The sequence below is a fragment of the Xyrauchen texanus genome, chromosome 38 (genome assembly GCF_025860055.1).
Source record: "Xyrauchen texanus isolate HMW12.3.18 chromosome 38, RBS_HiC_50CHRs, whole genome shotgun sequence".
In the NCBI taxonomy this organism is placed as follows: Eukaryota; Metazoa; Chordata; class Actinopteri; order Cypriniformes; family Catostomidae; genus Xyrauchen; species Xyrauchen texanus.
Window position 1 is genome coordinate 29589523 of NC_068313.1, and position 26677 is coordinate 29616199.

At 36.9% G+C, this 26677-nt stretch overlaps 1 protein-coding gene across 3 annotated transcripts; it reads right to left on the reverse strand.

The window, feature by feature from the left end:
* Positions 1 to 18: 18 nt before the first annotated feature.
* LOC127631866 (large proline-rich protein BAG6-like) lies at positions 19 to 26677 on the reverse strand. Of its 3 annotated transcripts, none has more exons than XM_052110246.1 (25): positions 26298 to 26677; positions 25687 to 25785; positions 25392 to 25509; positions 22912 to 23156; positions 22760 to 22831; positions 22261 to 22383; positions 21935 to 22113; positions 17264 to 17393; positions 16263 to 16466; positions 14192 to 14405; positions 14056 to 14115; positions 13504 to 13823; positions 12356 to 12440; positions 11775 to 12097; positions 11351 to 11630; positions 10072 to 10241; positions 6891 to 6944; positions 6696 to 6798; positions 6054 to 6178; positions 5680 to 5814; positions 4656 to 4709; positions 4401 to 4565; positions 3487 to 3594; positions 1660 to 1806; positions 19 to 1169 (listed from the first exon to the last, which is right to left on the reverse strand). In XM_052110246.1, the coding sequence occupies exons 2-25, from the start codon at positions 25768 to 25770 to the stop codon at positions 1074 to 1076; spliced, it is 3594 nt and encodes a 1197-aa protein (XP_051966206.1). In that variant the 5' UTR covers positions 25771 to 25785; positions 26298 to 26677; the 3' UTR covers positions 19 to 1073. The 3 variants fall into 3 exon arrangements, with proteins under 3 accessions (XP_051966206.1, XP_051966208.1, XP_051966207.1); XM_052110248.1 differs by having other exon boundaries at positions 11351 to 11591; positions 26298 to 26497; XM_052110247.1 differs by having other exon boundaries at positions 11351 to 11606; positions 26298 to 26497.

A 26677-nucleotide genomic window follows, 5' to 3' on the forward strand; every position in this document is an offset into this window, starting at 1 on the left:
CACATCCATGCAGGCTTTTAAACATTCGCAACTTTTAATATATAGCCCAATTGCAGAAAATGTATTCTGTAAAATGTGTTAAATATGCAATGATATTGAAAACATGGTCCACGATATTCATCAAAACATCCTTTGTGTTCCGCATAAGAAAATAAGTCACACGAGTTTGGAACTTAAAAACAACATGACAAAATGCGTTGTGATTTTCTTCAAAAATACCCACCCCCCCGGTGGGGCTATCCTTATGAGGACTCTCCATAGACATAATGATTTTTACAAACTATAGATTCAAATCCCCTAAACCTAACACAACACCCTAACATAACCTTCAAAAAAAACTTTCTGCATTTTTACCTTTTCACTAAAACATGGTTCAGTATGTTTTGTTTTTAAGCTATTTCAATTATGGGGACACTAGAAATACCCTTGTAATTACCAGTTTGTAACCTAAACAAATTTCCTCGTAAACCCCCCACTCACACAAAAACAAATTAAGCATAATGTGCCGTAAACTGGTGCAAAGTCGTTTAATCACAGGCATTTAACAATTATGGTTCCAAATTACATTGCAAAAAGGCTTAGAGCCATAGAAGAGATGAAAGGCAAGGCAAAATGTTATTTATCACTAGAACTTTAAACAACAGCATCATTCTTCATAGCTTTCAACATTATTAGTTCTGTCCACTTCACCTGACATTCCTTTGGATTCTGTTAAAATACTGTTTGACTAGACCGAATCATTAAAACAGATATTTCTGGTAGAGCATGCTGGCATCAGCCATGTCCCTCAGGGTCAATCCTGGTCAGAACACACTTTGTTTAAAGATGTTTCTTGTACATGGTTTGTATGCACCACCTCCAGTCACGCATGATCTACACATAGAACATAATCTGCTGAACAATGCAAAGATGGGGATCAGCTAGCAGAATCCTTTAATAAAAACTTAACTATAGAAAGATTTTGTGGGGGAGTGAAGTCATCTGACAACATGTAAACTCCAGCAAATAAACACAAGCCCCATGCAAGGGACAGGGCTGACGTGAAAACATGTAAGCTGGCAGGTAAAACAAAGTTATGAATCTGGAGCAAAGACTTGATGTGTGTTTGGAAACCGTCTAGAATTGTAGTCAGGGTCATCTTTTACTCGTTTCTTGATGTCATTTTTCAACTGAGGAAAAAAAAAAAAAGATTGTTGATCAGCTTTGTTGAATACAGTTTTTGATTTTGCTATTATTATTATTATTATTTCACGGTTACTCTACTTGACAGAGTATAAATGCATGACACTTCACTTTTAATCGACATGTGTAAAAATAGTGGCCCTAAAAAGTATTTGGACACTTAAGCTTCACTTAAATGTATGAATGAAACAGGTTTAGACAAAATATTAAACCAAGTTGCATTTATTTTTACAAAGATTGAACAAGCCCACTTTTTCATGAATTTGTACAAATTTGACAAATTAATCTTAGTGTGTCAAAATACTTTTTAATAATTTTTTTTTTTTTGTGTGTGTGTGTACTTGCATAAGAAATCGTGCAGCTTATTTAGGTCTTCATACATGAGCCTCTACTACAAACAGTCAAATTAATATTTTTAAATGCATGAAACAAATATACTGAGACCCCCCTCCCCCCTTCCGTTCCATCACACAGTACCTGTTCACTGAATGCTTCCTGAAGCTCCGGCCTTTCTAACTCTTCTTGCAGGGCATTGGGGGCTGTGATGGGTGTTACACCTGCTGATCTTGCAGCTTGGCTCACTGCCTCTGAGAGTGACAGTTTGGGCCCATCACTCTTCACCATCTGAGACACACACACAAAAAGAAATAAAAAGTCACTGTACTTCACATGAAGTGCAAGAGTAAACAATCTGGCAAGCAAGTTTATGACTGAATGAAGAAAAACTTAATAGTAAAGAATAAAAGTAAAGCTTAAAAGAATACTTTCTATATGATTATATATTTTAGAGTCATGCATAACTAGAAAAAAACCTATTTCGTTACTTTTTATGAATATATTAATTTCCATGACAATTTCACGCCTGGAAATCATAAATACAAAATTCGGATATATTGGACATTCTCATATTTTAGCCTATTGTGAGATTATCAGCACTGGTCGAAAACTGATTGGTTGATGAACAAGATTTTTAGTTATATGTGCAAACAGCCATGACAACGGAAAAATATAGATTTTTCCTTTTCAAACAGAAGGCAACTTTTGAGTGAATACTGTGCAAAATAAATGTTTATTTAATGCCTATAACTCTGTTAACCTGTGGATCGTTTAAAATGATTAAAAAAAATATATATATATATATATATATATATATATATATATATATATATATATATAAATTAAATCGCACAGTTTTCTGTGATTAATCATGATTAAATTGATACATGATACAACATACATTAAAAAAAATAATTATAAGTATATTTACTTGATACTTTGTCTAAAAATTTGCAAGAAATTGGTCACCATTTATTTGAATTAAATATGTACATGTTAAAATAAAAAAAATATGTTTGTTTTATTTGCAGATAAAGAGTTAACATTACATTTTAGCAAATATTAATCTTGCCATAAAATCAGAGGATATGCTGTAATTACAATTTGGGAAAAATCTTGTGGCATTTTCAGTAGTCAATTTTTAATAATGGGATCGAATGGGCAGATTCAATTCATATTAAATATTAATTGGCAAGATAATCTTAAGTGTACATTACCAATGCATTATAAGGCACTACGCAAACAGATATAAATCTATAAATAAAATTGAATTCTGAAGTTAAATTAGCTGAAGTTTCAAATATCAAAATGATTATTCTCTCTTGCTTCTGTTCAGTCTTGCAGGTGAAGCCTCCATCTCCGTACAGTAAAACCACTCCAGTGTTTATTATGCTTGGGGCATGCGTCACACATAACGAATATGTGTGCACTGCTTCACACAATCAGTATCTATGCAAGGATGTGCAGTTGAGTCAAGCATTTCTGTCCTGGAAATGTATAAATGCCAATGTAAGCCACAGAAAGTGGTGAAAATTATGTTTCGCCAATTATACAAAATTGCCTGGGTTTGTTCCTGTCAGGCAGCAGATGCCCTAACCCCACCCCCATCGTAATCAAAGCCTGTGAGGCTGAGCAGCCTGCCAGTACCAACTTGGGACATCTTAATGCTATCGCGTGAAGTTTCAGCAAGTAAAGAAAATCAGATACTGCATTAATTGCATTATTTAAAAAAGCTCCAAATAAAAATATTAAATAAAATCAAATTAATGTTCAATTTCCCAGCCCTAATATAGCATATACTGTATTTGTTTGTGTGTGTGTGTGTGTGTGTGTGTGTGCATAACAATGTATTATTGCAAAGATAACAATAACTGCTTATTGAAAAACAGTAACTGCTCATATTGAACTGCTATATGTGTATGTACCAAAGACATTAATTAAAATCTATGCATTAAATCTAATGTTTACCTTCCTGCGCTTGGCTGGCATCCCATGCAGATACGCATCAGAAAGAGGTGGTTGGGCCTTCATTTTCCTCTGACTGATCTGATCGTGTCTGATAATGGGAACCCACTCCTGCAAACACAGCACAGATGGCTCATCAAACCCACTCTTAAAATCAACATTCAATCTCACAAGTTTGCATGATCTGAATGAATATACAGAGATAATATCAGATGCCTGGAAAAGGTGGGACAAGCTCATGAAAACTCGTATTTGTTTTTGACTATGCTGTAGTCAAAGGAATAACAAAGAGGAGGTTAAGGTATTAGAAATAATTTGATTTCAAACTACAGAACTAAATGTGTGCAAATAGCAGGTTTCAGTGCACACAGAGTAATTGCATTAGCGTGTGAATTTCATGTCAAGAACATGTCCAGGTCATAATTCACCTCAAAATCAAAAGACAGAATTAAGAAATTATTTTATTTTAAAAAATAAAAAAAGACTATTATTAGCACAATTGTTTTGTATTGCCACATGATTTTCATGATGATTAAGCACATTTCCCCTAATTCTCATTACAGTAATGTAAAAAATAATGATGTATAAAAATAATGTTGTAATTGTAAAGTTTTCTTACATAATGGTATTATTTGGTGCAGTCTTTAATTTGTGCTGATTTTTATACAGTCGTTGTATTACAGTAACTTTACAGTAACGTAAATTGATGACAAGTAGAAAAAATAAGCTCAAAAGTTAAGCATCCAGATGTGTTCTGGTAAAGAGAATTTGGCTTCTTGGGGAAAAAAAAAAAAAATATTTAAAAATGGGCTCTTTTTGGGGGAAATAAGACCCAGACGTGTTTTTTTTTTTTTGTGTGAGTTTTACTCAAAAGGGAAACAAATGATGGTAAAACACAGAAAATAACGAAAACTCACGGGAGGTAATGCAGCTGCCCAAGCTTCAGCATCCCTCCCCGTCTCCTCTCCTCCTACAGCGCCCTCTCCTTCCCTAGCTGAACTTCCCACAGCTCCTGATTCCTGGGAGGAGGCCAGAGCTTCTTCTGCTGTAGTAGCAGGTGTCGGAGAAAGACTGTCCCCCATCTGAACCATTAAGGGGAGAGAATATAGATTAGATGTTATAGATAAGCCAAACAACAATCACCTTCAAACCCACTTTTCACATTAATTTACCTCCACGTTCTGAGACTCTGGTTCCTGCGTGTGCCTCTCTGCTGATTCTTGACTCTGTAAGACAGACAGAAAGACAGTTTAAGCCAACATTAAATGGCATTCACAGCAATTTTACTTCTGCAATGTGATATATTTCAGAAAAAACATTGAATATGAAAAGTGGGAGATCCACATCAGATCACATGTATGCTAATAGCGAGATTTTATAAGGTGGTTTGGATTACCAGCAACACTGCCCTACAAAGGCAAAATACAGTCACTACACATTTGGTCAAAACTGAGGTAAACGTAACCAAAATCTGGTCTCTTCAGTCTTTGATCTGTCCTGTGACATACGGATTTGCCTCAACTATACTCAAATTTAGAGAAAAACAGAATAAGACTTATAATCCACATTTGGCTAGACAATAAACAATAAAAAAAATCTTTTTTGTCTTTATAGTTTTTTCTCAGTTTTAGATTTGCTGTAGTTACTACGTTTTGGCTTTATGAAGCAGATAAGTAACTTAAGTGATTTAGTTCACCTTAGCAAAGTAGTTTAAGAGGTGGAGCAAGTTTTTGCATTTTATTGAAAGACTGAGGACAAAACTCGTTTTTCCTTTGGAATAACATACACTGATGAACTGATAAACAATAAGTAAATAAGGTCATTTCTGATTTCATGTAGACTTTAACTGAAAAAAATGTTCACTACAAATATAATCAACTATAAAAGTAAACAAATTTGTTTACATAAATGTAGATATTTATGGGCCTTTTGTCACTTAAATATGAGACAAAAATGATAGAAAAGGTGGAATGGGATTGGAAAAAGTCACAGGATGGATTTAAACCTGCAACAAAACTATACATTTTAAGCATATACTAAACACGCTTTGTATTGTGTTCACCAAGATCACCTTGGCTATGCAAACCAACCCTCAGTTATGAAAACATCATGCATTACATACCAATCAATAATCAATTCTGTTCTTAAGAAAGTATCTTAACTTTAAATGTGCCATGTGAGTGAGTGGACTCAAACCTGTGTGTGGATGACATAATTTGTGATCTGTTCCTCTGTGACCGGGATATGGTCCAGTATGACTTGCAGCCTCATGGTCATCATACTGGTTAACCAGTTCACCAGGCTGGGATTAACCTCCGCTGACATCATCCTCTGGTGGAAAGGAGACGTTACAAATTCAGGTTTAGATGCAGCCAAGACACCACCATATATGTCTAGCCCTAAACCCTTTCTTAAAGCCTTGATTGTCGAGTTCGCTATATAAGTGAAAACCTACACCAACATGGAAATGTTTTATTTACAGAGACCAAGTCGTAGGCTGCAGAATAAAAAAATATATAACAGAGGAAAGGGGGTGTAGGAATCAGAAATCAACGGTTTTGGGTACTAACAATGCGGTGGTTGATGACGGCAGTAAGGGCACTTTGTTCTCCATTCAGACAGTAGAGGTTGAGGGCCAGACACTCAAAAAGAGCTCTGTTACACAGCTGTAGGAGTCGAGGTCCAAACGTTTGATCTGAAGAAATGCAAGCACACAAGCTTAGAATATTAGACAATGTGCTTGTTTGTCTAATGGCTTGTGTGTTAAGGGATAGTTCTCCCAAAATAAAAATAATTTCATCATTTCCTCCAGTATGACATTTTACTTCCTGTGGAACACAAACACGAGATGTTAGACAGAACATTAACGTCAGTCACCATTTACTTTCATTGCCTTAAATTTTTTTTCCCCATTCAATGAAAGGCAATGAAAAGTCCTTTTGTGTTCCACAGGTCTGGGTTTGGAACAGCATGAAGGAGAGTTAAACACATCATAATTTTCATTTTTGGATGAATTATTCCTCAATCATCAATAAATAGCTGGGAAGATTTTTGGTTTCTGTACAGAGGCTTGAGACAAATTCAGAGGCACAACAGTTAAGGAAATACAAACTGCATGCGGCTATTTAAACTGTATAGTGATTGCATGTGTTGTGTTCACAAATTTTTATGGAGACTGATCTCATTTCACCATGCATCTCATCTAGACATACCGTTGCAGTGCAGTATGTGGGTGGCGATGCCAGCGAGTTGCTGTCTGAGAAAAGACCGGTTTGTCTGGGTGACATCAACTCCATGACGGACTGTGACAGTTGACTAGATGAGATGGACATAAAAGAATCACATATACATCATTCAGTGCTGAGCAGAAATAATGATGAGCTTGGCATGGATCAGGAGGATCTTACAAAACTTTCTGTGATGTATTCCTCAAGTTCAGCAACTAAATCATCGATGGATGCCTATTAAAACAAAGAGAGACAAGGAGAGATGAAACAAGTGATATAAAGGGTAACAGACAAAGAGCAAAAATAAATTGTGCAGGGCCATCCTCAGGGAAGTACAAGAACATTGTCCCACACCTACATCCGCTTTTTTATAGGCCTATTCACTAAGCACAAGTACTGAGGTTAGGGCAAATATTTATGCAAAAACGAATGTTATGTAAATTCCATGCAGGCCTTGAGATAACACGCATATGTGCGTGCACAAATCATGGTTAAAAACGTTATGTACACTGTCTGAATGCAGTCACAGAGAGAACATTTTGTACACACAGATATGTGTGAGTGATATCAGTTATCGCAAATAGATGGTAAAAATATACTGCAATATTTTGAACATAGCACTTTCAGACAGCCAACTACATTTTCCATTTAGTGAAAGCAACTATTATACTGTATAATATACCAGCAAACTTTTATTGGCATAAACATCTGTTAACTAGTGCAGGGGTTTTCAAACTAGGGGGTACTAGGCAGGGTTACTTTTGAAATGTATTCCACTACAGATTACATGTTGTAAAATCTAATTTGTAACGTATTCTGTTAGATTACTCAAGGTCAGTAACGTATTCTAAATTCTTTGGATTACTTCAGCACTGGTAGATTTTTCACTTGTTTTGGCTATAAAAACATGTTAAAAATACACAATCTGATAAACCTAAATATCTTATGCATCGTGTTTTAAGGATTTTAAGATATTTTTACAAAACAATTCTTGTATAAATTATTATAAAGAATATGTTTTTACCCTAATATCAAAGGTCTTACTAGAAAAAATAAATTATGATCTAATGTGAATTTTCTTGATAAATCATCATAAGAAAGTGTTTCACCGCTGTTCAAATGCAGTTTCAATCTCATAATTTATATTTTTACATTTTTCCACCTGAAAGAACTAAATATTAAATGACAAAAATGACAGTAAAATAAAAAGTAATGTAGTGGAACACAACCTGGTGCTAGGGTCTGTTGATTTTTTTAATTTAATGTTTTAAAAAGTATACATTTACCAATTACAGCTGGGTTCATACCACTGATATATACAATCTACACTGATGATCCAAAATATTATGACCACTCACAGGTGAATTATATAATGTTGATCATCTCCTAACAAGGCCACATTTTCAAGGTCTGGGTACATTAGATGGCAAGCGAACAATCAGTTCTCAGAAACCAAAGCGACTTTGTCAAGGGCCAAATAGTTATGACCAGATGACTGGGTTAGAGCATCTCTGAAACTGCAAAGCTTGTGGGGTGCTCCCATTCAACAGTGGTGAGTATCTACTGACAGTGGTCCAAGGAGGTCCAAACCACAAACCGGTGATGGTGGGTGTTGGGCGCCCAAGGCTCATCGATGTGCGAGGGCAACGAAGGCTATCCCGTCTGGTCCAAAACAACAGAAGATTGACTGTGGCACAAGTCACAGAAAATTTTAAATGATGGTTACGGGAGGAATCTGTCAACACACAGTGCATTGCACCATGCTGCATATGTGGCTATGTAGGTGTGATCCCTGTCCACCGTCGAAAGCACCTACAATGGCCACGCAAGCATCAGAAAGAACTTGGAGCAGTGGAAGGTCCCCTGGTCCGATGAGTCACATTTTCTTTTACATCATGTGGACAGCCGTGTACCTATGCGTCATTTACCTGGGGAAGTGATGGCACCAGGATGCACTGTGGGAAGACGACAAGCCAGTGGACGGAGTGTGATGCTCTGGGCAATTGTCTGCTGGGAAACGCTAGGTCTGGCCATTCACGTGGACATTAATTTGACAAATACAACCTACCTAAACATCCTTGCAGACAAGGTACACCCTTTCATGGCAATGATATTCTCTGATTGCAGTGGCATTTTTCAGCAACATAATGCGCCCTGCCACACTGCACACATTGATCAGGAATGGAACGAGGAACATGATAGAGTTCAAGGTTTGCCCTGGCTTCCAAATTCCCCAGATCTCAATTCGATTGAGCATCTGTGGGATGTGCTGGACAAACAAGTCCAATCCACGGCAGCTCAACCTTGCAACTTACAGGACTTGAAGGATCTGCTGCTAATGTCTTGGTGCCAGATACCACAGGACACCTTCAGGAGTGTTGTTAAGTCCATGCCTCACCGGGTTGGTGCTCTTTTGGCAGCACACGGAGAATGAACAGCATATTAGGCGGGTGGTCTTAATGTTTTGGCTCATCAGTGTATATACTGTATATATCAGTGGTTCATACATATTTCCATGACTTTTAATGAACTTCCCAAACTCAACTTCTTTTGCAGTATTTTTAGAAGTTTAAAATAATTCACTAAGCTTTTGTTTTTGCTTGTGAATACATTTTCACCTTGTCTTGTCCTCTCCAATCATCTTTTGGATGTCTTACTGTCAATTCTGGAAGCCTTCTATTTTGTGCTCACTATTTAAAACACTACCTTTTTAATGTCCTACATGGTTTACATTAATGCATAGAATTTAAATGAATAAAAACATGTTTGTTCAGCAGGGTAAGAACTTTTAGACCACCAGCCAAAGTGGCAATTTCGCAATCTGAATGCAGTGAAATATGAACTACTGGATTTAGAGTGAATTAAACACCATCTGAGATGTCTGAGATGATTGGCTGCACTCAAATAAAAGATGCAAACTGTTTTCTGACACAGAGAAATTCTTCATATGCTCATTCTGTGAGAAGCACTTAACAAACAGCGTAAAAGACACACGCACCGATGTCTTTTCTTTCATTTGCTCTTCAAAATGAACCATAACATATAATATGGAATTGTCCAGTATTGAAGGAACAGAATTGTGTTAAATGTTACATCAATATAGGATGTCGTTTGTAAAGTATTTTAGCGACTCACAGCCAAACAACTGAGAACATTTCATAATAAATATACAGTATTGAGGCTATATGAATATATTTAACAACATAGTCATTATTAACATTCTCACACAGCATAAATGGGTCTTTACACATTAAAATATATCAATGCCTTTGTACTTTCATAATATTTGGGGGTCCTTAGCATCAGAAAACTTGAAAACCCATGAACTAGTCCACCCTCACACTACTAAAGTATGACTTACGGTGATGTTGGCCTCTGTGGGTTCACGTCCTTGCAGGAAGTGCTCAGTGAAGAACTGTGCGAGCTGGGGCTGGATACGACCTAGTGGCTGGTGTTGCCCATGGAGCAACAACACCATATCCACCATGGAGAAGTTCTGACACACCAGAGCCAGAAGATTACCAAAGAAACCTAAACACACATACCACTGGTTCAGCTTTCGTAGAGTCCACCGCCTCTATGGAATATTTTTTTGCCAGCTTTATTGTTCATTCGCTTGAAATTAGGGCTGGGCGATACAAAGATGTATATCGATAAATGGTCAATCGATAGAGATTTTGCTATATCGTGATCAGATTTCGCAGCGTGGGCTTCTATCAGTGGGCAGAGCTTCACGTGAGACTGAAAGAATTTAAGAAACATTAACAAACGCAGGGTTCTTTTGGCATCATCACAAGCAAATTCCATTACATTCATCTTGCGTTAGGCGCTTCATAATGCTTAATATGCTTCTCATCTGACACGCTCATCTGCGTTTCATGTGAGTGTCGCATATGCTTTCACTAGAGCAGGCAAGCGTGAGCAAGTCCAGAAGGCTTCCCTTCCCAAATTTTGCACCAAAGCTCAATACTTAAAGGGAGATAATTCAGCCAAAAATAAAAATAAAAATCTCTCATCATTTGCTCACCCTCATGCCATCCCAAGATTTTAAAAGAATATTTCAGGTCTGTTGGTCCATACAATACTAGTGAATGGTGACAAAAAACTTAAAAGCAGCATAAAAGTAATCCATAAGACTCCAGTGGTCAAATCCATATCTTAAGAAGCACTACACTTGAAAATCTACACTTTCATATTCAGCCACCTACTGGTTGTGGCTGGTCAAAGGAGGAGATTGATAGTAAAATGGACTTCTGTTTCTGAGAACTGTTTCTCACACACACTTATTTCACTTTGGAAGAAATGGATTTAACCACAGGAGTTGTATGGATTACGGTCATTCTTGCTTTGGTGTTTTTGGACCTTTTGAGCTCTGGTCACAAGTAACACCAGCATTGTGAGGACCAACAGAGCAGAGCTATTCTTATAAAAATCTTTGTGTTCTGCAGAAGAACGAAAGTCATACACATCTGGGATGGCATGTGGGTGAGTAAACGATGAGCAAATCCCTAACTCTTAAGTATGTGAAACAGTAATTGTGCTGCTTGTCTTAGCAAATCCAACAAATGAAGGAATAAGATTATGGAAAATAAAATGGACTAAAAGATGGTGGAAAAGTGTCAGAAAAAAAAGGAGCTCACCCATAGCATCTCCAGTGCCAGGAGTAAAGATGTTACTAGTCTGGGAGAGCCTCTGGATGAACTGAGCAATGCTCTCGGTTTCATTTTGAGGGCTACCCAGAGAGCCCATCATGGTGGACAGGACGCCCTGCACAATCCCAGTGAAGAGCTCAGGGTTTAGGCCCGCTCCGGCTGCAGCAGCCCCTGGAGCAGAGCCTGCATTTGGGGTGGCCCCAGGTGCAGTGGGGGTGGAGGCAGGAGGCTGTCCAGCAGGAGGCTGAGAGAAAAGTGTTTGGGAAGCCTGATGACAAAGGTGCATATCATCTTATACACACCAGCATGCATTACAAAACTAGTGATAATGGCACGCAAAAGAGACAAATCAAGCAATGTGTAAGTCTATATAGAGGAGGAAAGAGATCTATAAAGACAAACATTAGTTTACCTGCATGAATTCTGTGACTCCCTGTATAAAGGTAGGGACCCCAGGCATGTTGACTGTTATAGAGGGGCCCTGGCCGCCTGCAGCAACAGCTCCGCCTAGAAGAGACCCCAACAACTGCTCTAGGTTTCCTCCTAAAGGAGTTTCCTGAGGAGGAGGTGGTGTAGTTCCAGGCTGGGGATCACTAGTACTGGTATTACTAGACTGTGTGGATCCAGAGCTATTGGTGGTGGATGGAGTACTTGTGGAGGAGGAAGTGGAGAAGGATGTGGAGGAGGAAGTGGAGAATGAGAACGTGTGCGGGGAAGATGTGGTAGTTTGACCGGCTGAGGATACAAAAGAGAGATAGACAGATTAAACCATACTTGTATGGAATTGGTAACACTTTTCCTTCGCACAAGGCTCTCTTTTTATAACAGTATTTCAGAAAAAGCCTTTAGTATAGAGAAGAAAATGCCTTCAAGCATGCTGTCCCACAGAGATGATCATATCCATCAGTTATCAAACAAAATACTCTGCGCACATTAAATGTTATCAGTTTTACACAAATGAGCAGTGCTTGTATTAATATCATGCAAATGTACCCATCTGTCCAGTTGCCCCTGTCAGGAGCTGTCCAACCAGACCACCAATCATCTGATTGAGAGCGGCCGGAGGGATGTGCCCAGACTGAGGGGAAACAAACACATATCCTTACAAAACATGCCACAAATTAACACATACATCTCAACTGCTGAATCTGAGCCTGGTTTAGAATTAAGCAATATCACTACAGCAAGAATGCAAGAAACTATCTGTTAAATGAAGTTTTCTTGAAATATTTTGTTTATAGAACTGTTGTATAAAAGCAATTCCACACTTGCAAAAGCTAAAAGCTATCCAAAAGCTGTGATTGCTGATATTCAGTACTAGAGCACAACTGTGTGTGATATTGCTTTTATACAACACTTCTCTAAACAAGACGTTAACATTGAATAACTTTAGACTGGATATCGATTATACGTGGAATCTCAGCACTTATGCATGTTATCTGCATTGCTTTAATAGATTTTTATACAGAACATTTTATACACTTCAAAAATCAATATCATTTACATTTTCTTTTGAAAAAACAATATGCTTTCATAACATCTCAAATTTGGAGCAGTTGAGATTGAAAAATGTATTAAATAGATTGGAAAAACATAAATTAAAAACATTTGCTTTCACTCACAGCTAACATATAAATCCATTACACTTGGATTACATTTTTTCTTTTAATGTAGATTACTCTTGGCGGATGTCATCATTTTTATTAGTATAGTGCTTTTCACAAACACACATTGTTTCAAAGCAACTTTACAGAAAATCACGCTTTAACAGAAAATGAAGCTGTAATCTCTATAAAGTCTAAGTCATCGATGTGCATTTTTTTTATATGAGTGTAAATTTGGATTTAAATATAAATAAGTAAATAATAATTGTATTTAGACGTGTACAATATTGTAAATTGATAAGACATTCTTTCATTCTTGTCAATATCATGCAAATCTGTCTTTGCAACTAGATTCTCTAGGCCAGTATTCATTCCACAGAATGAATGTTCATTTTAATAGTGTATTCATTATTACATATGACTCATTGGAAAGTTCTCTGATGCTCTATCATTAGCACAAACAGCTTCTGAAATTTCCTGCCCTGTTTGGAATTTACACTGCCAGCATTCTAGAAATACTGTGAGAATTTCATTCACCTGTCCTGGTTGTTGGTCCATCATCGGTGGAACAGCTGCTCTGAGGTTGATAGTGGCCCCCCTTGTGGTAAAAGTGGGACTGGCCATCCTGTGTGTAAATGAGGGTCTAGTAAAAACCACTCTAGCCTGTGGGGGGTATGGGGGCATGTGAGGTGGAGTAGGGACAGAACCAGCATTTGCAGCAGGTGTTGTGGTCTGTTGCCCCTGTTGGCCAGTAGAGGCAGCATTTGCCATGGCCATGGCTTGCTGAGTGACTTGGTGCACAATGGCTTGCATGAAATCTGGAGGTAGACCAGGAATCTGGACAGTAGGGGGGGCACCTGCAACATTGAATCATATGTATTTGCAAACACATGCTAATTTTGGTATGAAGAGAGTAGGACACTCCAATCACTGGATATTTTTTTTTCCTGTAACAATTTGTTTTTCACAGAAGAAAAAAAAAATTAATACAGGGTTTGGCACAACATAAATGTGAGTAAATGACTGTAGAATTGTTTTTTTGTTTTGGAGGGGACTATGCCTTTAAGGCAAGATGATTGGTGGACTAACCAGGCTGTCCAGTGCCGGCAGCATTTTGTTGGCCATTAGCCTGAGCAGTGTTCCCAGAGTCTGAAACATAAAATTACATGTTTTAATTTCCATTAAATTATATGAAATGTCCAATCCACACACAAATGAAACCAACCATCAATGTTCATCTGCATCATAACAACAGGCTCCATGGTTTGATGACTGATCCGGATTACTCTGGGTCCTGGCTGTCCTCCCTGCTGACTGGCTGAAGCAGGCTGACTGGCAGGCATCTGTCCTTGTTGATCTGATTGGCCAGTAGATTGAGGCGGACCCTCAGCTGCTGTTCTGCCATTGGCCGACATGGTCACAGTCGATCCAAGATTCATCTAAATGGAAGTTAAATGTAGGAATGGGCACATTGATTAACGTTGCAGTCAGGTACTCCAACAAATAAAAAAGCAATGTAACACATGATAAGTATTCACAATAAATGTTTCAAAACACGCTTCAACTATCTATGCTTTTATTTTGGAAAAAAATATAATAAAAAAATGATAACAATATACATGTACTAAAATTTGGACCAAGCAAAATTTAAAAATAATTTACAATCAATAAAAACACCTAGAAACCAATTTGAAAAATAGAATACTGCCATTAGGAAAATGCAAACTCTGTATCAATATAAAGGTTTCAGCATAGTTTCACATGCTCTTACTCATCAAAACAAAAGGTTTCTAGAAAAATAAATTTAATGGATTGATTTAAAGGAATAGTTCTCTTGAAAATTCTCTTATCATTTACTCACCCTCATGCCATTCCAGATGTGTATGACTCTCTTTCTTCAGATGAACAGAAACAAAGATTTTTAGAAAAATATCTCAGCTCTGTGGGTCCATGCAATGCAAGTGAATGGTGATCAGACCTTTGTTGCTCCAAAAATCACATAAAAGTCATCCATATGAGTGTTTAAATCCATATCTTCATAAGCAATAAAATAGTTGTGGGTAAGAAACAGATAAAAATATATGTCCTTTTTTACTCTAAATCTCCACTTTAACTTTCATTCTCAGATGAGATGAAAAGTGGAGATTTAGAGTAAAAAAAAAAACAACGCATGAAAATTTGTATCCATTTCTCACCCACACCTATTATATTACTTCTAAAGATATGGATTTAACCACTGGAGTCATATGGATAACTTTTATGTTTCCTTTATGTGATTTTTGGTGCTACAAAAGGTCTGATCACATTCACTTGCATTGTATGGACCTACAGAGCTGAGATATTGTTCTAAATATCTTTGTGTTCTGCTGAAGAAAGAAATTCATACACAGAGATTTCATGATGGTAAAATAGGGTAAACTATCCTTTTAATTGTTTCAGACTAAAACCTGTTAACTAATCAACAAAATCAACAGCTTTAAATCCAATTACCACTATAAACACCATTTGCTGAGACTTCAGAAAAAAAAACTTTTACCAAAAACACCCCAACACTCATCTATGAACTTTTCTAAATAAAATGTGAGGTAAAAAGCATGAAACTTTCAGTGTCATACATCACAGGTTTAGCACTGCACGAGTCTCTGACCCCATTTAGACCTGGTAATAAAATGTGTCTCTGGTGATCTGATCATATATGGTCAGGTGAGAGACATTGCTGTTTACACCTGGTCACTCAAATGCGTCTCCTGTGACCACTTGTGTTTGGATTTCCAGGGGAGGGACTCTCAGTGTCTTACTGTATGATAATACACCACAGAAAAAGACATAAAACACAAAGACAGTTCACTGTTTCTCCCAGATTCAGTTAAAATTTTATCTCAGCAAAAACGCAACATTTGGAGCAGAATTCTCTGTTATTTTAGTAGAGTCCCTAAATTAACCTGAGCTTAAGATTTGAGGGCTTGTTGATATCAGACACATTGAAGAAAATCAGTGAAGATCTCATGCATGTTTATGTAAGCACTGTTTACTCTCATAACCAGCAAAGTTTAAAACTCTTGTTTGTGGAATGACTGGGGATGTGAAGTGCTTTAGTGGCACATTCAGGACAGATTTGCGTTAACACCTCAAATGCAATGTCGGCAAATGCATTTCTGTCTACATCTGTTTGCATTTTTTGTGATCCAATCACAAAATGTTTTGCACCTCATTTACACCTGTATATAACGCTGACCAAGATGTGAAACAAATCTTAATGCCAGGTGTAAACTGGGTCTCTGAGATCAAATCCTCACCTGCATGGGGATGTGATGAACGCCCCCTGGGTTCAGAACAGAGGAGGAGTAGTGAGACATGGGCCGAATAACGTGCAGATGACGGGGTGGGGTACTCAACAGGTTACAGCGCAAGTCGCTCAGGGCAACCAGAGCATTGCCTAGGAGACGGAGAGCTTCCCCCACCACGTTGAGAATGCGTTGGTCCTCATCCCTCTCTTGGGTCTGTTGTTAAACACAAAGATACTGCATCTATATTTTGACCATTCAATAAGATCACATACAGACAACAACTTATCAACATCTAAGAATATTTAGCCAATAAACATAACTAAATATTATTAAAAAATTATAAAAAAAAAACACTTTATATCCTCCGATTATGAGGACATTTATATTAAATAAGAGTGAAGGCCGAAATATAATTAGTATTTTAAAAGATTAATAGACCCTATCAAACAGCTATCTGAAATACTAGATTTTGATTGGTCAATCGTGGCATTCTGAAGTCAAATATTTGAGATATTCGTTCTATGAAAATATATCAAAAGATGCAGCTTTAAATGTTTAGTTTAACCAAAAAAGATAATTCTGTCATTATTTAATCACCCTACGGAGACCCTGACAGTATCACTCCCTTTAGTTCATTCCTTCTATTATGCAGATTGGAACTGGTGGCCTCAGTGACCATTCACATTCATTCTATGGAGAAAAAGAAAGGATGCAATGAAAGTGAATGGTGACTGAGGCTAACGTAGCTCTTAACATCTCCTTTTGTGTTCCACAAAGAAAAAAAAAGTCACATGGGTTCAGAATAACGTTAGGGTAAGAAAAAGATGACAGAATTATAATTGTTATTTTGTCATATTTTGTCAGCTGAACATCCATGAACACAAAATGTTACATACTGAATGAATACTTCTGTCCCTCAGAGCCTAATTCTTCATTCACATACAATTGCTTATGGCATCTACTCTGACTAAGGTCAATAGAGCCCAAAAACTAATGAGTGAGCTACTTACATTGTTGTTATAATCTGCTGTTGTGGCCGCCTCTAGAATGAGGTGAGCTCTCTGAATGAAGGGCTGAAGTCTCTCCTCCACCCTTCTCAGCTCTGTCAACATCTCCACCAACTCAGCAGGGCTTGGGTGACTGAAGGGATTACAGTAATAATAATTCATCAAAACAGAATTGATTTAAATCAATTTAAATGGATCGCCATGGGACCTCTATTGTATTTCACAGCAGCTTGTAAGATCAGAGTGAAAAAGAACTGCATACACACGTGATGTTTGATTAGATGAAGAACAGTACAGCATATGATAAAAACTACATAAGTAAATGCGGGTGTAGTATAGATATTTTTGATAGTGACTTCATTATAATCAAACACTCCAAACTCATCATAGTCCAACAAACAGGATAGTTTACAATAAAACAACCTTAGGTTTGGCACAGAAAAATGCAAGTCACTAGATGCGAGAATGTTGGTTTGTTTGACTTTTAACTTGTGAGTAGGATAAAGGAGTTGTGGGAGCTTTGCTTTTGGTGGCTTAAAGACATCTTATTTTTGCTAAACTCCCACAAATGGTTTCAAGTGTTTGCACTGATTACCTGTGCATGAAACTGAGACAATGGTGACTCATCATACATTTAGGCATCTCATCCAAATAAAATGCTATGGTCTTAGATAAAACAACAGAGGTGATCACATGACACAGAGTCTCAATGTCTGATGACAATAATTAATGCCAAATGAACAATAATCATTGTTTCTTTAAGGGAAGTAATGGGAAGAAATAATGTTGTTCCAAACCTGTATCATTTCCCATCTACCGAGAAACAAAAGGAGATTTTATTCACAATCACCATTCACTAAAATTGCATCTTTTATTATATACAATGAAAGTGAGTGTTGACAATGATGACTAACATACTGCCTAACATTCGCTTGATATTGAAAGTCATACAAATTTGGAACAACATGAGGGAGTGTACATGAAAGAATTTTCATTTTTGGATGAACTATACCTTTAAGGCAAACTTTAAATTTAAAATGATGCAACATTGCTGTATTTCTTCTATAAAGCAATGTTGTACATCTAACTTATTGAATAATAAATAGCTCAGCAGTTTGAATGAGCAAGACGTTACTTTACTAACACAGTAAGATTAAATGAGGGGAAAACCACACTTCCTAACCAATAAAATGTCTACAATGTCTAGGTATACTGAAGCCGTGCCTACTCCTTCACTACCGAAACTCTGTTCCATGGTTTATAGAACTCCCTCGGTTTCTCCTCATGTTGTAGGTGTTTGGTTTTCAAGTATGTTTACATTTCACACAAATTTCAATTCTGAGGGAAAAATAAAATGAGATAAAAGGAACAAACATGGCAGGTATTATGAAACCAAAAGTCTGAAACTTCTGTATCAATCTCTTAGTCATTCTTCAGAAAGTGCAACACAAAGAATCCAACACTTTGCCAATAAATGCACTTTTTCACGAGGCAATTCACCAGTAATTTAAATGGGAACATACTTATTGCATACTGATGATTTATAAAAAGAAGAAACACTCAACAAAACACACAATTAGATTTCTTAAAATGAAGGGGAAAAAGGAAAAGAAAATTCTACTTTCATTTTGATACTATAGCACTTATATGGGTGAGAGCAGCTCATTTGTAGTCACAGTTTAACAACAAACACTGATTTTTTTTTATGTAATTGTTGCAGAATACAATGTTTTTGTATCCTAATTGTGCAACACCTTTACAAATATTTAATTACTTCCCATTCCTGTGTGACTGTTGGGCAGTGGTGTGAAAAGTACAGATTTTTTTTACTCAAGTAAAAGTACTGCTACTGAAGAAATAATTAACTTGAGTACAAGTAGGAGAAACATTATGATTCAGGTAAGAGTAAATAAGTAATTAAGTTACTTTATGACAATTACATATAGTACTGTATACCGTGTCACCTACTCCTTACAAAAACTTTCTAAGTGCTAATTTAGTATTTAAGAAAATTTTCTTTTTATTAGAACAATTGAAAATGGCTGCGCTACAATGCGGAAATCACAATACAGTGGGTTTTCCCCCCATTTGCTGAGGTATTTAGCAATTGACGTATTAAGTTGCTTTACACTTTCAAGTCAAATTTTGGTTTTAAAAATAGGTAAAAAGAAACATATTTCTAATGAAATTCTATTTTCTGAAAGTCTATTTTTTTCCGCATTACTGTTTTGAAAAAAATAATCTCTAATCAGGATAGAGGGGGAAGTGGATGGCCAGATGCACAACAAAAAGACAAGTAAACCACAGTCTCTAGTTTGAGAAACAGACTCCACACAAGTCCTAAACTAGCAGCTTCTAAATGCCAAATACCTGCATTGCTGCAAGAGGATTCTTGGACAAACAGGCAATGTTATGAAAACAACATTTATTTAAATAGAAATAGCCATTTGTAACATTCTAAATATCTCTAAATCGTCTCTAAACTACATAATGTGCATTGTGACTGAAACACATTCCTATCTCAGGTTTACTCTCATTCACGTATGTCCAAGTATTTTGGCTATTAAGTTAACATACTGTACAAAACTACTATAATGCAATATCATAGAGGAGGAAATGTATCAATGATATTGGATTAATTACTGCTGTTTTGCACTGTTATTTTGCACAATAATGTTCACTTAAAGTGTACATACGTTTACATAAACAGAATAGAGCACTGATCTATATATATATATATATATAATTATATATAGATCAGTGGAATAGAGGCCCTCTGCCATTCTGTGTTCTGCCTTTTTGTTTTAATTAAAATTACTGTTGCATATTTAAACTTTTTGAAAGATGCTAGCTAAGTTCATTACTTGACTGTTGTTTTGCATAATAGTTTTCTAAAACTTTACATTATTTGGATAATTGTTAATAAAATCTGTAAAATTAGATTTTTTTTAATTGAATGAAGAATAATATTTAATAATGTTTTAATATATTTTTTGTCGAATATTGGTGTGTTACTTTCAATAAAAGTGTGATTTATTTTATTGGTTTGTAGTTTTTCAATTCAGATTCATTAAATTAATGAAATTAATGAAAAAGTAATTAATAAAATTATACACAAAAATCTTTTTTTTCCTTTTCTTAAATAGGTAAAAAAAATAAATAAAAAATAAAAGTAAATTTCGGTTTTCGGCCAAGTGCATCCTGGATTTTCGGTTTCGGCCCAGAATTTTAATTTCGGTGCATCCCTAATAATAAAACACAGGAACTCGTTGTGTGGGCATTTTTTGCCCCCATACTGTAAATTTCAGGGATATTTTTGACAATTTCTGTGGCATTTTTGCCCCGAGTCCCCATTCATTTCTGACACTATTGGCATTCTATCTTTCTAAGGTATTTAAAAAGATTGCTTCAGACATATAGTAGCAGGTAAACAAGATATCCCCACATCTATGTCAAACTACATTGTGTTATTGTTTGACAGTTAAAACATACCGTAAAAACAAGTGAAGTTTGATCGGTAGTTAAACATGTTCAGATGGTTCCCTCATACATAAAGGAACAGCTCCTTTCCCGAATAAAATGAAATATGCAGAAAATCACAGTATTACAATTCTCTTATAGTGACAGGGCAGAAAGTCTTGGAGAAGCTAGAGAAGAGAGGACACCGGCGGCAGTTTATGCAAGCTGCTGTGCTCATGATGCTGAGCCCTGCAGGCTTCCGTCATGTCGTGCACAGCGGGTTTTAATTTATAAACTGATTTAGCGCTTAAAACTTGCTGATTTCTTATTCCAAAAAATTCTGAAATATTATGTATTTATTGTACATTGTAATTGTGGTAAAAAATAACTTTTAGTGAAGTTGAATACTTAATTTTTATTCAACTTAAGTTAAAGTACTATTAATTATTTATACTTCAAAAAAAGTTGAAAAATGTACTCAAGTACTGTAACGAAAGTAGTTGTAATTCGTAATTTTCCACCTCTGCTGTTGAATCACAGGTTTGATTTAAGGCTTGCTGGTTAACAACAGATCAATAATGGTCAGTGACCAGTTTGGCAATAATAATTAGCCAAATAATGTGCATTATTGATTACCACAAAAGCTCATTTAGAATCGTCCCTCATTTTCTTTAAAATAAGCAAAAATCGAGGTTACAGGGAGGCATTTAAAATGAAAGTGAACGGGGCCAATTTTTTAAGGGTTTAAAAAGGTAGAAATATGAAGCTTATAATTTTATAAAAGCACTGTAATTCTTCCGTAAAAACTCATGTATTACTTGAGCTGTAAATTATTTACATTGTCATTTTATAACAGTCAACTTAGGGGTTGTTGACATTACATTGTCATGGCAACAAAGTTGTAAAATTGGCTAAAACTTAACACAGAAAAGGATTATCACACTAAAATTATGTTAACATTAACATGCAATTTGATTCTGTCTTGTGGCTATTCATTTGAAACAGTGAGTATTTTAACATTCAAAAATTGGCCCCCCCATTCACTTCTGTTGTAAGTTCCACACTGTAAACAAGATATTTGGACAAGTCAAAATAAATGTTTCTGGTAATCAATATTATGCAACAAATGCTGTCGATTGAGCTTAGCTTGTATTAAACCCAGATTACTCCTTAAAGAAAATTATTCTATTGTGAATTTTAATAAACTGATCTCACTTGAGGCCTGCTGGAAGGGGTGGAGCACCCTCAGTCTGGGTGGAGGACGAAGAGGACGGTGGGGTGCTGGTAGGAGGAGGGGAAGTGTCCATGGGCTGTGCAGAAGGAGATGGAGTGGAAGTGGAGGAGGTGGGTGGAGGTACAGATTCTTCCTGGGAAGATGAGCCATCTGCATTCGCCTATGAATTGAAGAGAGAGAGAAAAGAACAAAGAGAGAGGGAACAGAAAATAACAGAGAAGAGGAGATAAACAATCAAATGTGCATGCATATTTATTTCTTCCTGAAACCAAGATATGTAATAAGCAATGCAAGGTAAATCCCTTACCTCAAGTATCTGGATTAAAGCACTGGTGTCCCTCAGCAAGTTCTCAGCCAATAGCAGCCGCAGTCTAGGTTCACTCTGCAATGACTGGTCCAAATCTATCTGAACATTAACAGAGCCATTGTTCTGCAAGAAAGCAACAGGGAATAAGCATACACTCAATTTATAAAATGGATACTTCTGGTTAAAAATTCTGATTGGATGAGCTAATAAACGCACACCTGTGTCTGCACTTTCTGTATTGATGCGCTAAGTTTTAATCTACAGTTAAGCTAATAAACAAAATTACTTGGCGGAACACTTGTTTCACTTAATAATAAATATAAATATTTATAAAACACTGTTGTCGTATTGCTGTTAGCTGGTCACATACTTCTGGGGACCCTGTGCCAACCAAGCAACTGACTTTGAGATAAATGTGAATACATGACCAACAAAGGCCTGAAAACCTCAGCTTCTGAAGGGTACACTTTACAAGCTTAAAAATCACACTGCAACTCACCCCAGCACTTGTACTAACTCGAGGATTCCTAGCACTCTCTCCCAGACCTGTCATCATCTGCTGAATGGACATCTGAGGAAAGACAACACATTAAAAAAAACTTAATGTCCATTCAAATTAAACCACCCATGAATATCTACCAAAATCTCTACCTGAATTTGCTGAGGGTCCATAATGTTAACCGGAACGTTAAAAGTACCCATCATAACATAGCTGTTGGCGTTGCGGTCATGTGTAGGTCCAAGGGGGGTCCCCTGAGCACTGCTGGTAGAGTTTGTATTCTCATTTCCTCCCTGAGTCCCACCAGAGGACCCTGGAACACCACCCGAGCCAGAGCCCTGCTGGGTGGTCTGGGGAGGAGCTCGCTCCACCAAGTGAATTACCTTTCCATCCACATCTGTATAAAACAAGAGATGGCAGGGACAGTAGAGAGAAGTCACAAGACAGCAACCTCAAAAAGGGGGATATAATACAAAGCACATGATGAGCTGTACTTGAGAAAAAAATAAGTTATTTTGGTCAGTCTTATACACATGTTAATGTCTGCACTACTACTAGCATGTGATGTTATTCCAAAAACCTGGATGACTTTCTTCTCTGGAACACAAAAAAAAAAAAAAAAAAAGAGATGATGGGCAGAAAACAGCCTCAGTCACTATTTACTGTCATTGCATGTTTTTTCATTGAATGTCACGTGTTTGGCACAGCAACAGGGTGAGTAAATAATAGAGATGCACCGATCGATCGGCCAGGGACCGGAATTAGACGATTTTCCGCATGCTTGGCCGGACCGGTGACCGGCCGGTCAGCCTCACGTCTTTCCGATTCCAAGCCGGTACGTTTTGTTGCCAGCGGGGCAGGCAATAACGTCACAGCCGCACGTAAACATGTCATTGGCGTGGAAGATCATCACTGTGAAGAATACATAAAAGTTTGAAATGTGTAATAATTGTAAGGCCAAAGTAAACCGCAAAGGAACCACCACATTAACTTTCGGAACAACAAACCCAATTAGACATTTAAAACACCATCAACCAGCTGAAAATGCCCATTTTAAAAAAGAAGCTAACAAAGGGAAAGCGGCTAAAGCTGGCCAGAGCTCAGAGCCAGCTACAAGTCAGCAGCCTCTCCTATCATCCCTTGGAATGAGCAGTGAAAAGACCAAAGCAATTACGAGGAAAATTATGTAATTCATGGCCATGGATGACCAGCCGTTCTCCATAGTTGAGGACAGAGGGTTCAGAAATCGAATACATTTCCTCGATACAGAGTAGGAGGTACTTTCCGACGTCGCGTTGCCAGAGTTGTTTAATCTCGTGTCATGTCACACACGCAGCCTGTTATCTGTCAACATTTGGGTACACAAATCCAGGAGAAGGGAAGTGGGGTGCTGGATGGCAGAGGCAGGCTAAATACTATACAAATTGTGCCATTGTGATTTAATGTGCTGAGTAACGTAATTTTTCCCATCGTGTCCGATATTAAAATCAGTGCGACACACATTGCAAAAGGTGTGGGCATTGTCGATATGGCTTCGGGATATGAAATTTAATTCTTCCATCCAGCTGTTGTTAAATGTCATGTATATTTCGTTTTTTTCACAGGAGCACCAGCTGATTCTTCTCCTCCCATCTACCAGTGATGCTTGATTTAACATCCCGCGTCTACTGCCTGCGCAGATATCAACACTGCAAATGGGTTGTAGGTTGCCAGATTGAGGTCATAAATGGGTTGTAATTTGTATGATGTGTCGATTGTGTGAGTAGGATGCGTTTCATTCAAGATCTGGCAACTGGACCACCTTGGAATAATATATTGATGTGATTATTCATATAACGTGGTTTGGGCCATACAAATTATGGGAGTTTTTTTTGGGAGAAATAACAAAACGGGAGACTCCCGGGAAAAACGGTAGTGTTGACAGGTATGGTTACAAGGCGTTCCCGAAGCAGTGCTCAGTTTTACAACTGATATTTGGACATCTAACATAAGTTGAGCGTATTGGACATTTCAGTTTTTCAGATCTTTGGAATTGTTTTGTTAGACAAGTAATAAAGAGAAAAAGATTTTATAAAAATAGTGGAAAATGACATCTGTTATATAAAGTAACTCATTTGCAGTTAATTGTTATTTCTACCTCTTTCCAGTCACAGAGCACTTTATTTTGAGAGTTGTTTAAGTGAGAGAAGATCCTGTAAACTTAGCGCAGTTTGGGGGAAATTTTAATGTTTTATAATTTATTTTATTATGAAAATAAAATGTTGCATTGAAGAAAGGTAGATTTTGTTTGTATATGCGGTCAATAATAGTTCTTAGAAAGAAAATCGGAAAAATAGGTATTGGCAGGTCACACTTGCAAAAAATCGTAAATCAGCCAAGAAAATTGCAATCGGTGCATCTCTAGTAAATAATGACAGAATTTTTATTTTCTGGGTAAACTATTGCTTTAAACATACTCTCCACTGTGACTTGAGACACCAAAGTAGTGTGTTTTTGCTCTGAAATGTAATCATATTTACTCTTTAACATGATGACAACACAAAAACATTCAACAGTTTTCTTCTGAAGTATGCTCTTCCCCTGCAAAGCAAGTTTGATTTGGAAACAGTTGTTTTTATGCAAATCAACTCACTATACTCTGTTAGGGTTTTCTCATCTTGAAGCACTCTGCCTTGGTAAATGAGTCTTTGTTTGTCAACAGGAATTCCAACGGATGGCGATATGTGCTCCTTAAAATCTTTCACAGTTATCTACAAAGTGAAACAAGAAGCTGTAGTTTCAGAAAACATTCAGCAAGCAACTTAATCTGTCTAAGTCACAAGACTACTTCTTCTTAGGGTGATTTGAGGTGGAATACAGACAGGTTAAATCAACAGTATAAAAGGACAAATGAAAGTAAAGATATACATATGTAAAATCCAGATCACCTGTGCTCGCACTGTGTAACTCCTGCTCTGAGAGTCCAGGGTTTTGACAGTCACATTTATGGTATTGCTTGCTTGCTCTTCCATACTGACTGGTTTTTCCTTAAAAACAAAACAAAAACAGGAAAGAAAAATTCCTCATTAGCAAACTTGACACTTAAATGCATTAAATCCTACATTAAGTTTCTCTAGTACAGTCACAACATGTACTGGTTGAATGGTGTGTTTTGTTACACACAGGCCAAAACTGATATATTAACGGTCATGCACACCCAACATTTCCAGAAGTTTCTCGATTTACAAGATTTATAGTCAGTAATGTAAATATACGACAAAGATATTTCGAGAACTCCAAAACAACTGCAACTCACTAGCCTGATACAGTAACTAGCTGCTACATAACTACCAAACAATTCAATCACCGGCGTTTTTAACTAAACATAAACCACTTTTTACAGATATATTTATCATGATTGGTTCAAACAATGCATTTACGAGAATAATTAGTCAAACAAAAGTACGCCCGAGGGCTGTATACAATGTTAGCTAATGCGTTTTCTACCCCGACACACTGTTATGCCTAGTTTAAATTCACTGTTTTGATATACACTGACCTTTTCAACTTTCTTAACGCTGCGGTTAAATTTTGCGTTTGTTGCTACAACACCGATAACAACGTCATTAAAACGTTAGTAATAAGGCGAAGCTAACAGCATCGCATTATCATGCTAGCCGGTGTAGCGCAGCTGTGTCGAGAAGATAACGTCCCGGGAGCCGAAGTATCGCGAGAGTCTGATTCACTGTTACGAGGGTTAAGTTGAGTAAGGTTAGTTTAGAGCAGGGGTGCCCTGTGGATCGCAAAGGCAATGCTGGTAGATCTCAGAAAATGTAAACGTACTTTCGTTAAATTTTAATAAAAATAAATATAATGTCTTTCCATCTTTTATTTTCTGGCTGACTTTCACTTGACAAGTAAATATTGACCAGACGAGGT

Coding starts and splice junctions, on each gene's coding strand:
- LOC127631866 (XM_052110246.1), bottom strand. CDS start 25,770: ATGGAAGAGCAAGCAAGCAATACCATAAATGTGACTGTCAAAACCCTG. Junction 22,832..22,911: donor TGGACCCTCAGCAAATTCAG/GTAGAGATTTTG, acceptor GTCTTTCCTCAG/ATGTCCATTCAGCAGATGAT. Junction 17,394..21,934: donor CCCCTTCCAGCAGGCCTCAA/GTGAGATCAGTT, acceptor TAATCCCTTCAG/TCACCCAAGCCCTGCTGAGT.